This window comes from Cavia porcellus, unplaced genomic scaffold (genome assembly GCF_034190915.1).
Source record: "Cavia porcellus strain 051 isolate PalLab524CR breed Dunkin Hartley unplaced genomic scaffold, mCavPor4.1 scaffold_1, whole genome shotgun sequence".
Taxonomy (NCBI): Eukaryota; Metazoa; Chordata; class Mammalia; order Rodentia; family Caviidae; genus Cavia; species Cavia porcellus.
The window spans coordinates 231,902,986-231,916,572 of NW_026947484.1; the positions used below are offsets into that span (position 1 = coordinate 231,902,986).

General features: G+C 40.9%; 1 protein-coding gene across 1 annotated transcript in view; it reads left to right on the forward strand.

Moving 5' to 3' along the window:
- The window catches only part of Alk (ALK receptor tyrosine kinase), a 715,373-nt gene that overhangs the window by 533,235 nt on the left and 168,551 nt on the right, over window positions 1–13,587 (forward strand). The window contains exon 5 of the mRNA XM_063230372.1: window positions 2,944–3,071. Coding sequence (XP_063086442.1) covers window positions 2,944–3,071 — 128 coding nt within the window. The remainder of the gene's footprint in view (window positions 1–2,943; window positions 3,072–13,587) is intronic.

Consider the following 13,587-nt stretch of genomic DNA (forward strand, 5'->3'; position numbering starts at 1 on the left):
CCAAATTTTCTGGGCACCGGAGAAAAGTGCCTTGTTCAAAGTTATCAGGCAAATGAGGGGTAGAGGCAGAAGTGGAACTAGAGAGCTCCAGAGAGACATGCAAAGATAATGGACTGTGACAGGCTGTCCATGGAGTCCTTCTGGCTTCCTGCATTCCAGGTGGACATCCTCCTCTGTCAGATTGATTGATTGAGGCACCAGTGCAAACACCGTCACAAATCCCCAGCACATGGATACAGTTGCAGGTTTATTTCTCAGAGGCTGTGGCTCAGAATACAGCCTACCCCCTTGCAAGCGTAAGTGGAGCTGCCACCTGGCAAGGCCAGGTAAGCAGGACCCTAATAAACCAGTTTCACAAGCACTGGGATATAAGCAAAGAAAATGGAGACAGGCGGAGAAGAGAGCTTGCATTTGTTTTTCTCTGGGTTTTTGGCTGTTCCTTAAACAAATCTGACCCTAGGTGTAAGCTTGCCCCTTTCTAGTCCCAGCCTCCCTGGATATAAAATACTACATGTTTGGCAACTGCTTTGAAAGTTATTAAAGTTGCAGCAGTAAACTATGGGAGGCCAGAGAATTTCAGACAAAAGTTATTGCATCAGTAACTCAGAAACTAATTCCTAAACTCTTGACACATTTATCCAGAGGGCTAGTGCCAATATAGAAATGGAAATCATTGTCAAGGGCCACCGTGTACCTGGAATTAAAATCCATCACTCCTTGGAGCAGAGGGCTACGATTTGGGCAGAATATGAATACTCAACCTTTACTACCATCTTGCCTCAAAAATAGGATCCTTTGGGTTTCAGAAGAACAAGACAAATTCTGTTTTGTTTTCTGTAAGAACCCCTCGTTTACATTTTCATTTCAAATATTTCTTTCTTTGACAGTACCACATTTAAACCGAAAGGCCTCCTTTTCCTCCTTCAGTTGCACAGGTTTTATTCTGGATAGAAATCCTTCTGGGTACAGTAACAGAACAAACTTTACAGCAGCAATAAGCCCTTCTACGGCATCTATTGTGGAGAGACTTAATACACTTTTATTAAATGGCCGAAGAGTTGACTCCAGTGGTCTGAATTAACTACAGAAGAGCACAGAGAAAGGATAAAGTACCTCCTTCATTCTGTACATGCCTACTGCATGCACAGCTGCATGCCAGGGGCCAGAGACAAAGCTGTCACCCAAATAGCACCTCCTTGACAGCTCAGTGATTTCCTTAAGTAATACTTTCCTCTGCTAATCAAAAGTTAGCAGAGATAGAGATTTGACATGATCCAGTGTTAGCAAGCAACAGAGGAAATGGTCATTCTGATTCACTTGGGGAAGACTGACTATGCTTTTGAGTTCACTTGGGCATATACTTAGACTCTGATTCAGACTTTTGTCCTAAGGCTCTATTGAGATAAACATATATAGTGTCAGTGTGATCATGCACAGGAGAAATAAAAAACAATGGACCTTTGTTAAAAATACCATCAAGTAAATGATGTCATAATCTATATTTATTGCTTCATGACACATCTTTGATGGGGCCAGTGGAATCACAGAGAAGCATAAGTAGGATGGTCTCATTTATGTAAAATGACAGCGGACAGGTTGTTCACCAAGGTGGTGACCGTGGTTATAGGGCACTATGGGTAGCTTGCCTTTTTTACCTGCTTTTCTGATCTGTTCAGTTTTTAAAAGTTTTTTACAATGATCGTTATTCTATATTTAGGGAATAAGATCAAACATTTTAAATAAAATTTAAGTTTGGGGAAAATTTAGATTTTCCCAAAATTTCTTACCAGTTATCCTACCCTACCAGGACTGGGGATATGGCTCAGTTCCTGCCTGGAAAGTGTAGTTTGATTCCTGATACAAAAAAAAATCTTTTAACACTTCCACACCTAAGCCTAGCCATAAGAAAACAAGAAAATGTTGTGATGATTTTGTGGGTGTATACTCAAGCCACAACACCAATCTGCACACTTTAATTCATCAAATTATATATTTTAGTACATGTAATTTATTGTATATCAATTATATGTCACTAAAATTGGTCGAAGAAAGAAAATATGAAACAATACAAGTAATTTCAATTTGCCACATGAAATTGTTTGTGTGTTGTATGTGTATACATTTGTATATACATAAACACAATTTTATGAGCATACGTATATATGTATATACACATATCGGTGTTGAAAAATATACATTGGATGTTCCAGACAGTGACAGGAGGCTGGCCTAAAGGTTAATAGCATGAGCAGGGTGTAAAAACGTTCATTTAGCTTATTCTCTCTTCTCTGATGGTGTCAGCGTCCTTGATTGCAGATGGATGCAGAGTTCACCATTTGACCTGCTTCCATCTTCTTCTGTCTGTACCTTTTTGCAAAGTCTGTGTCAATCTTAGGTACCTTTTACCCCAAAATACATGCTTCGGTGCACTTTAATTTTGCTGCAGTAAATAAATAACTCTTGCTAGTGCCCCTTAAGTACCTATATACCAAACCTGAGGGTTCTGAGACTTTACTAAAGATAAAACTCCAATAACAAAGTGTTCTTTCCAGAGATAATTATAAATAGAATGGTAAATATTTTGAAAACTTTCCCTTGACTCTGCTGCTGCTTTTTCTCAGGTATATGTTGTTTTCCCTTATAAGAGTAGCTACTGAAATAGTTCAAATATCTAAAGTTGATTTAAAAATAATATAGCAAAAGAAATGCCATTTCCCTGGTGGTATTTTTGAATGGGCTTGAAAACTGTGTCTAGAAGTGAGTTTGCTGGACAAGAAGGAAGCACGGGCTACATGTTGCTCTCCCCATCCTCGGCGCCTGGGGTGCCCATGAAGCTGTGAGCCTCACGGTCACTGCAGGAGAAGGGGGGTCTCTCTGCAGGTGAAGCCTGATTCTGATCACTGTTTTTCTGTGCTTTTCACCTCTGCTCTCCTATGCAAGCAGCTGGACAGTGCTGCATGGAAGAATCGGGCGCCCAGAGCACCCCTTCCGAGTGGCCCTGGAATACGTCTCCAGTGGAAACCGAAGCCTGTCTGCAGTGGACTTCTTTGCTCTGAAGAACTGCAGTGAAGGTATCTAAACATGCCTTTCTCCTTCACTCCGTGTTGTCTTAAGGGTGTCAGTAACGTGCTGCTGTGCTTTGCTGGGTACGTGTACATACAGTGTGTGGGAGCTGGTTCTGAATATTACCAAGCGCACTACAACCTAGAAAACTAATTTCCAAAGATTCAGAATAAAATCATATCTATTTAACCTCACCAAATAAAACACGGTCTTTTTGGATGACATTCTTAACTTCCGTGGCTGTCAAATACCTTCACCTATTTTTTTACAAATATTTTATTATGGAAAATTTTTAATATATACCAAGTAAATAGAATGGTACTTACTATGGTCCTTCAAGTACCTGCAACCCAATTTCAACAATTATCAGCATTCCGCAATTTTTATTTCATTTATATCTCTACCCATTCCTCACCCTTGCCATGACTTCACGACATTTACAGATTGTGCTTTCCACTCTCGAGATAGAATTTACAACTAACCATTTTTAATGATTGTATTTAAGATATTATTCATTTTGTAAAATCCATTGAGACATGGTCTCCTACGCCGTTGGGTTCCTTTTGCATAATTCTCCCATTATGAATTTATTTCAGGATCTATAAGTACAGTATTAACCAAGAGAAAGGCTATCTCTCCTGAAGAGTAATTTGTTGCTTTTCTTTTCCTGTTTACTTTAGTTAGCAGGAAATTCTGAAGTAAATGTCATACACCAGTAGTTTTATCAGTGTATGTTTTTGGTAAGCTTTTTCCCTTTCCGACACAGTCTTTGATCTTCCATTCCTGTTTTCAAAAAAAATATATTTATCTTTCATTAAACATTGCCTCTAGGCTAATTTGTAAACAGGATGACATGGATCATCAGTAGATACGAGGCTGATCTTTCCTTGGTTCTTCAGTATGCACGAACTCCTGACTATAAAATCCTTTATTATTTCACAGCCAATTTCTTTACTGCCACACTCCTGATATTCTTGCTTCTGCCTGGAGACTCCTGATGGACACTGTCACCTGTCCTTGGAAACTGTGGCCTGAGAGGCCCAAGGATGAACCAAGGACAGGAAGTGTGGGAATTTAGACTACTCATAAACATCCATGAAGGCCTATAACATAGAGTAGTCATCTGGATTTGAACCTATCGCTGTTAGAGGTGGTATAAGACAGCAACTCCTTTAGCTAGAGAATCCCCAACCACCCTGATCCTTAAACTGCTATGGTTCTTCATTCAGTGCTAGCCTTAAAAGAACATTCACAAATGTATTTTGTTGTTCTTGTTCTTTTAATCAAAACTAGTTTACATGTAGGGAAAGGAAAAATCACCGGAATGTGATAGATTGAACTTCAGTTCAAATTGAAAAGGTAGTTAACCTGTGAGATGAGGCAAGATATGAGAAAAATGTGGTTTGGAAGCAAGCCAGGAGTTTGTTGAAATGTTTCTCTGCTCATGAGCTTAGAGATCATGAGCAAAAATCATCAAGATTTGCAGACTGCCAGGGTCTACATACCGTCCAAAAGAGTCCATCTGTTGAAATAGAATCAGTTAACAGGAGTTTAACAGAGAAAAATAGCAGTTTCTAGAATTGACCAAATCTCATTTCATCAAATTAGGAGAAGGAAATAAGAGAGAACAAAAATCCAGATATCAGGTCCAACACAAATACTGCAAAAATTTCTTGCATATTCAAATTAAGAATGTCAGCCAGTTATACCAATACATCTTTTACCTTGCAATTCCCTTTTACCTACGAAATTTTTCCTCTGTACTTTCTGTTGCATTTGCATCCTATTATGGAGTCTAAGAGACCTACTCCTTGTTTGCTTCTCTGATCTTAGGAAACCCAGGAGCTGGCCTTTCTAAACTTTATCTAGTGACCTAGAAAATTGCTGCTGTGCAAGAAAGTTTTGCAGTATTTTTGTTGGACCTGCACTCAGTCCCTTTCAGGAGAAGGAAGACAGGTCTGCTTCTGAGTCCTTAGGGAAAGCATCCTGGTCAAGAATCCTGACGACATTCTCATTCTGATGGTGCAGCTGCCACTTTCCAGGCTCCAGGTCCAGAGGCCCAGGTCCAAGTACAGATGGTCTTCATGGAGAAACATTCATTTTCTACACTCCTTTTCACTCTGAAACATCTTAGCCATGAAGGAAAGTAGAGATATTAGTGTGGTTGTATAAGAAAGAAATCAGAGGATAACAAAGCAATCTCAGAGTTTCCTTAAAGCATCCAACTCTGTCTCCATAGTGGGACAAATTTGCATGATATAGTCAAGTTTCAAACACAGGAAGCATCTTAAAACTGTACTCACATATTTAAAGAGAATGAGAGTTCTGAGGGATTGAGGCATGTTTAAGGTCTATGTGATGATGTAACAAGCGTCTAAAGTATATGCATTCCTTGCTTTGGGTAAACCATGAAAAAGAAGAGAGGAAAAGAAATAAGAATTATCTCCGAGGGATGGACAGGACCAGTGACATGCCACATGGCTGTTGATTGATCTGCAAGGTGTCTATCTTCGGATAATAACTTGGTCCCCTCATGATGAGTATACACAACCTGTGAGGAGAAATACAGCCATAGAGCTCGACAGCTCTTTCTTGGCCTGCATCAAGACAGGGACCATTTTATTTAATCCAGAGAAGCACTACAGGAGATCCTGAGGACAATTCTCCCTACATGGGACACAGTATCCTTTTCTTTAATTTTATTGGTACATTTTAGATTTATATAGTGATCACTTTGATCACGGGGAATTTGTGTATAGAGTGTATCTTGACTCTTTTCCCTAATCCCCTCCTCTTCATTAATCCTTCTTCCTCTCTTTATTTACAAAAGCTTTGTTTCTGTTTTTCCTTCTATTTTTTCCTTTCCTTTCCTTCCATTCCTCCTCTCTCTTCCTTGCTTTCCTTCCCATTTGAACATTTTCTTCCCAGAGACACTGTCTGACCATGACTGGCCGCAGGACACAGGTCTATTTCCACTTTAAATCTTCACATGGGTCATAATGTGCACACACAATAGATGCTCAGTTAATACAGGCTATTAGTAATGAATGCTAACCTTGATAGATCTCACACGTGCCAAGGCAAGGTGTCAGCCCTTTACCTGTGCTGCACCATGCAAACTTCTCTACTGTAATGTTGCATCTCAGTTACTTTCTCAGCACTGAAACACAATACCTGACACCCATAGTTTAAAGGAAAAAGGTTTATTTTGTCTCACGATTTGTAGAGGTTCCAAGCCATAGTCCACTTGCTCTAGACCAGGACAGCATGATACAGGAGCACAGCAGAGGAAAAGCTGCTCACATTACGTTGGCAGGGAAGCACAGAGAGTCAAGGAAAGAGCCAGAAAGGAAGAGATACCCTTCCAGATCACACTCTCATCGGCCCTACTCCTCCTACACACCCCACCTTCTAACAGCAAGTCAGTTGTAATGCCCCTGTAATCCAATTGTCATCCTAACATATGAAGCTTTGGGGGACCAAAACCATAAAATGCTGTGAAGCATGATCTATTCTCATTTTTCAATAAGGAAGCTAAAGCTCATGGAAGCTTCAAAAACCTTTGAAGGCATTCAGTCAGCAAGAAAACCAGATCCTAAGTTGATCAGACCACAGAGCCATGTTTGCTGTCATTGTGGGAAGCATAAAGCTGAGGTTTCACTTCTTAGTGGAAACGTTAGGTCATGTTTGGCTGTTTCTGTTCCTCTGATCTCTACACCTCCATGGCCATCACTTCAAACACTGAACTTGTTGCTACCCTGGATTCTACCTGTTGTTGTCCAAGTGCTACTTTGCTCTCTTTGAAATTGACCCTGATGGATTCATTTTCTTAGCCAGGAGCCCTATTCTTCTCGTATTCTTCAAAAAATGATAACTTTGACCTTGACAGTAGACGTTGGTGTCTCTAAACCATTGCTGCACACACACACACACACACACACACACACACACACACATACTGCCAGTTTCTCTGTGTTCCTTTTCTTTATGGTATTTTCATGAAATATCAATAACATCTTATTGCCTTCCATGTCAGAAGTAGTGAAAACTGGGGGCTGCCATGGACCATGCTCTGATGTCCAATTGCCAGTGTTACGGCTTGTGTCTGGATGTCCCCCAAAAGCTTCGTGTGGGCACGGGTGGACTTTTCAGAAGTGGCTGGATCTAGAGTGTGTGATGCTGGGATCAAGGGTTTTGATTACTCATCTAGCTCATTGATTGGTTTGGCATGGTTCCGGGTGTAGATCATGGGAAGGCACTTGATACTTTGCTGCTTTGCTGACTTCTGCCTACCACGAACTGTTTCTCTTCTACAATGCCCTTCTGCCATGCCACTCTGCCTTGGTGCCAGTCATCTGAAAACTGAAATCCCCATCAACTGTAAGCTATAATAAGCTTTTCCTTCTTTAAATGTGTTGACATTTTATCTCAGCAATGAGAAAAGTAACTAAGGCATTGGGAAACAATCATTTATAGGTATTTTGCTCCGAAGACATTGTTGTCTCCATCTAAATTCAGTGGCTACTTTGTAATCATTTCATAGTTAGTCAATTTGCAACTCTAACTTGAGATCTGAAGTGTGTCCTATATTTCTGTTCTTTCTCAAGGGAGGAGTTAGCACAGTGTTAACCACATAGGAAACATCATAGAAATACTTGTTGACAGGTTGGTCAATCAGTCAATTAATAAATGTTGTCCTGTTTTACTGCCTTAGGCTTTGCACCACTACTTCCAAAGCAAAGTAGTTGTGAGTAGGAATTTCTTGGGGAAGTTTTCTCCCTGAAAAGTCAATGAAAGGACAGTTTGCACTTTCAGCAGAGCCAAGAGAGAGACAAAATCCAACCCCTAGTGCACTTATAAAAACCTATCTTCACCTGAGCAATAGGACTGCAGGTCCCTCATGAGGACTGCTCAGCTTCAGAGATGTCTGCAGGAAGACATAGGTCAGGCGGGCAGGGCTGGCTTCCTGGAAAGGATTAAACAAGGATCAGTGTGCAGCTGCTAAACACGTGCATCCCTGCAAGCTCTCACCAGCACTTCCGCACACCAGACCCTGTCTTAGGCATGCTGATTATATTAACTCAACCCTTTCAGCAGTGCTGTGAAGTATATATCATTATCAGCACCACATTCCCATTATATACACAGAGAAATAAAGACATGGAAAGCTAAGTAATTACCCAAAGTCACACACAGCTGATACTGGAATGGCGTCCAATTAGCTTCAGAATCCGTGCCCTTAGCTACCAGATCTTTCTGATTTCTTCTGGAGCAGCCTGCTTCTCTCACCATGCCGAAATGGAATGAACAAAGATGTTCCTAAATTACTGACCAATCCCATGTGATCTCTGCCTGTCCCTTAGGGTCAGCTTATTATTTTTTTTAAGAAATCAATTCAAGATTTTTCTCCTATCCCAGCTAGTCAGAGGTGGTGGAGAGGGATCACTGCTTACCAGTCAACATGAAAATAAGAAACTGCAGAGGATCCACCGGTGAAAATGAAGCAGCTGCAAATAGTTCCTAAATATTTTTGTTGTAGCTACTGTAATTTTCCTTCTCTTAGAAACCTACAAAAACCACATCTGAGGTTTCACAGATGAGAGCCATATTCACTCATAGATTTCCAACAAGCAGCAACCTTGATCCCATACACAATGGAGACATCTGCATACACATCCCCTCCGCTGGCTTCTCTGCACAGGATGTGATAACTCTTCCCTTCCCCATGAATTCCACCAATTTCTCTTCAGAAGAGGAGGGAATCCAAAGTATCAAACACAGTCCCAGTACCACATGAGTTTTGAGATACATGTCCACAGAGTTAGAGACACAGAAATATCTTCTCTGAGGCTACATTGAAGGTATTTGAACTAAAATCTTTTTTCTTTTTAGAATTTTAGAAATGAGCTCATTTCTTTTTAGAATTTTAGAAATGAGCTCATTTCATGGTCTGATATAGTAATTTAGTATACAAAACTATCTAAGTAGACCTGCCGTAGGGAAATGAAGATGGGGCACAGAACCCACTTGTTCTACAGACCTGAAAACCCCTAAAGTAGCTTTTTATGAAATACACCTTGAGAATCACTGGACAATCTGATTTCCAGTGCTCCTATTAGCTCCAGTTTTTCTGTATTCTCTAACTCTGTACTTACTTAAATATGCAAATCAAGAAGTTACATTAACAGACTTTTCATATTTGTTGCTTATACTCAATACACTACTTAAAGGTGAAGTCGGCTCTCTGGTTCATTGTTTCAGTGGGTTCAGTCCATGGTCAGCTGGTTCGAGTGGCATGCAGAAGGACATGGAGGAAAACCGTCACTCATCCCATGGCAACAAGGAGCAGATAGAGATAGAGACAGACAGACCCAGAGAGACAGGGACAGGGAGAATGAATGAGGAGCCAGAGCAAGAGCAGACCCTTCTCTCAGGATGTGCGCTCAATGACCCACTTCCACGCAGGCTCTACAGTGAGCTGTGAGATGGATTAATTCACTGCATAGCATCCCCCAAAGTCCCACTTTGAAATCACAAGACTTAGGGGACATTTTAGATCCCAACTATAATATTCAACTCCAGTTTTCAGAGTCCATGATTCTGCACTTACATAAGATACGAAAGTCAAAAATAGTTGTATTAATTGAGCGCTAGAAATAAGACCAGGCTATTATGCTTTGGAAATGAGCCATTTTCACAAGGTAAGTCTTTGTTTAGAGGGATCCTGGCTTTGAGATGCTAGTCCTAAAGTTAGTATGAATATTTTCAATTTAAAAAATGACATATTTCAGCTCTCTCTCATGCTCTTTCTTACTCTCTTCCTCCTCTATCAAAGACAGTGGTGGGCAATGAAGGACATACACCTTAGGACATACACCAAGCAAGGTCAAGAAGAAATAAGAGAAGTTGAAATAACAGATTCTAATCTTTGGCCAGCCCTTTGGAGCCTGCCAGTGTCTGTAATAGGCTCCAAAACCCTACTGGGTAAAATGAGGGATTACTTCATGGGCTTCTGGCATCCTGGCCCAATCTGTTCATTTTCTGTTCCAGTAGCTAGTAGCACCCCAGCAGGATTCTCAGGCTGTGCTTGTAAATAGAGATTACAGTGGCACTCTGTCTTGAGGTTGCCAGCAGAAAACGCTCTTTGCATGGCAGTTTCATCGTTCCATCCACCCATGCAGCCTCCCATTCATTCAACAGATATTTACTCAGCAGATGCAAAACCACACACATACTGACACTGTTATAAAATTGTGGTCTCTCTCTGGGGCTGAATTTTGGTATGGTCACTTGAAATTCTGCTCTGTATGGAAACTGCTCCCCAAAGGGCATCGCTGATTCACATTTGATTGATGTTGAGTAGCTGTCCATTCATAGATAGTTCTTCCTATGTAGTTCCAGTGTTCCACAGAATGAGCTCCGAACCAGAAATCAGAACACCTAGACTCCCCCCCTTATTTCCCATAGACTAACAATCTTCAGTTCATAGGGGAGCATTAAAGTCCTTCACAGATTTGACACATTAATTAGTTTTTAAATAAAGATGAAAATAAAAGCATGTCAGTGGTTGTCCTGGACTTGACCTCAGCCGGAGGGTCAATAGGAAGGTGGCCGTGAGATGTGTTGTTGGTGACTCTGTGGGCTTCCTAACCTCTCTGGCTCCCCTGAGGCCTTTCAAACTGAGCTGATCCCTCATGGCTGCTCATTTCTTCTTGGAGAGTTCACAGAGACAAACTGGCTCCTCTGACACCTCTGCAAAGCTTGGTGATGTTAATTAATGACCAGATGCCAAGTGGGTGGTGAGAGCTACACTACTAACCTGTGATGTGCTACCAGCTGGGTCAGTCACTTTGAAGGACTGAGGCACCTCTGCAACTCTGCAGCCACTCCCATAAATTCCAGCAGTCTGTTGCTTAGAAGTGAAGGCCAGGGTGAAGACCTAGCTGTAACCTCCCAGTGAGCCCTGTATGTGGTTGGTGAGCCTGGCTTTCAAACACTCTCTATCAACTCCCTGTTGCCAAAATCTCCTGGCCTTAATTTATTAAAAGCACAAGCATTAAAATTATTATTTCATCTAATCGCTGAAGTCTAGTTATATTCCTTTAAATGTCCTTTCTTTTCCATCTGTGCCCCGCTGCAATGTGCCCTGTCTTTCAAATCTTGCATTCTTTTAAAATAGCAACTCAAATGCTGTTTTCTCTGAGAAGTCTCACTTCAGAATTCCATATACTTCTATTTTAGAACAATCTACTTCTCTCCAAAGTCATTCATGTGTCTCACTTAATATATGCTAAGTTCCTAGGAAGACTTTTAAAAAAAATCTGTGTCACAATTAGCAAGTAAGGTTGCTGTTTTCATAATGAAAACTCAATAAAAGTTTGCTTATCCTAATGCAGATTATGGCCTTTAAAATCAGGCCAAATGACTGTGGAATCCCAAATCCATCACTGACTATCTTGTGAGTTTGGAAGCATTTCTTAAAGCCATGGGTTTTGGTTTTTTCAACAATAAATAGCTACTACCACATAATTGTAAGTTTGTCGAGGAATTAAGACAGACACTGTTTGCAGGGCCCCTAGCCAGGGCCTGGCACAGTGAATACTGTTCTCTCTGCATTGTCCCTTAACTAAGATAGAGCTCCTCATTCTGGAGCCGGAGATGAATAAGACCACACAGATTTTGCTGTCTGTCTGCACCTTGGTTGAGCCATCAGGGGGGCAGGAAGAGTGACCCCATTTCCAGCAGAGTCTGATGGCCCAGACTGTTTTCTGATTTCAAAGACAGCTGCTTCTCTCTCCCAAAATTTATGTTTTGACCTCTGGTAAAGTCATTTTCTTTATCACTTTGTGATTAGATGCCCAGGGTTCTTTGTGCCATGTAAAGTATTAGTATGTTTTCATCCCTGTGGGGTTGGTTGGAGGCTGGGGAAGATCTCTGACATGTTTATCACTCTGCCTCCCTGAAGACTGGAGTCCCAAAGAACCAGGCCAGTGGGGTAGATGCAAAAAGAAATTTTACTGGTCTCTTCTACCTAACCATCACACAGCCACCCTTGGCAGGCTCATCTTTACTTTGGACAGGCTTATTCATAATCACTAATAAACCCAGTTACAAATGCCTATAAAGTACTTAAGAACACTATTGAGTGCTTGGATGAATAATTTAAATATTCGACCGTTGAAACTTACCTGGGAAGGGAGGCAGGCACAAAAGATTTTTAAATATAAATAAATAAGAAATGAATGTGCTGAGGTCATTGTACTCCGAGAAGGAAATTACTTTCAAATTACAACTACATAAAAGGAAATAATTGAAAAGATTAATCACACTAAAATAATTGGTCTATTTTACAAGTAATTTGGAGCAATACTCAGTCATTGACATCAATGTCTAGTAGTAAATGGTAGTGAATTTCATTCTCTGACTAGTGTATTTATTTTATTAATGGCACTAAATGGTGGTGTTACTGATTATAAATGTTTCATAACTTTAATTCATTAAAATGTTCAAGGAATTTCCAAAAGTATTTATTAGTTTTAAATCATCCTTAGTATTCAATATGCAATTGCCACTCTGCCTGGATAATTTTAAAAATTATTGTTTTGGGTAATGAGAATCTCTTTGAGTGTGGAGGATTAAGCCCCAGTTATTGATGAGATAGATTCTCCGGCTGGTAATAAATAGGGGACCAAGGGACCTGCTTCCTCCTTAGGTTCCTAAGACTCCTCTGCACCATTCCTTATAATCAGGAGCTGTGAGCCACACAGGGCAGAGCAGATGAAGTAATTCGGGGAAGGATCAGAAAAATGCTGGTTTAGGTGCTCTTTCAACTCACCAGATCTCCCTCTCGCTCCATCTCCCTGAAATAGTGGACTGCAGAATTCAGACTTCCAAACCTCATCTTGCTTTCTTTCATTCTTTAAGAGACCATAGTAAGTAAAATGGCCTTAGGCCATAGAGAGAAGAACAAAGACCACAGCATGAATAGATTGAAGACAGGATTTGAATCAGAATAACAGATTCGATCCCTCCCTGAGCATATGGGTGTCATATGTCTATTCTACCCCGTAGTACTAGCTAATTCATCTGAAAGCTAAAACTGGCGATACCTATTCCAGCGTCCATGTGAGGAGGAAGCATGACACTGAGTATCCCACTGGACACAGTGCCTCAAATCTAGTGAGTGAGTTCTACCCTCCCTACACCCAAAGGATGTAGCATGATATTGTTGATCAGTAGCCTTTGCAACTATTAAACCAGGGTACAGACTTCTGGTGTGAGTCATCAAGAAAAAGTGAGCCAACAGCCAATTAGTCCAGCTCAGGGGATGGATGAAGTACAAGGGTATCCCCCAAAAGAGGGGTGGGTGACTCAGAGCTCTGCCTGGCTGGCCCCACAGGTCTGAGATGAGGTTCACTTTGGTGCTTCGAGGACTTCATCTGCAGAGAATAATTAAAAGCATTTGGTAGTGAGAAATGTGAGTGAGGTCAATAAACAGGTCAGGATACACAGGGCACAGTGCTT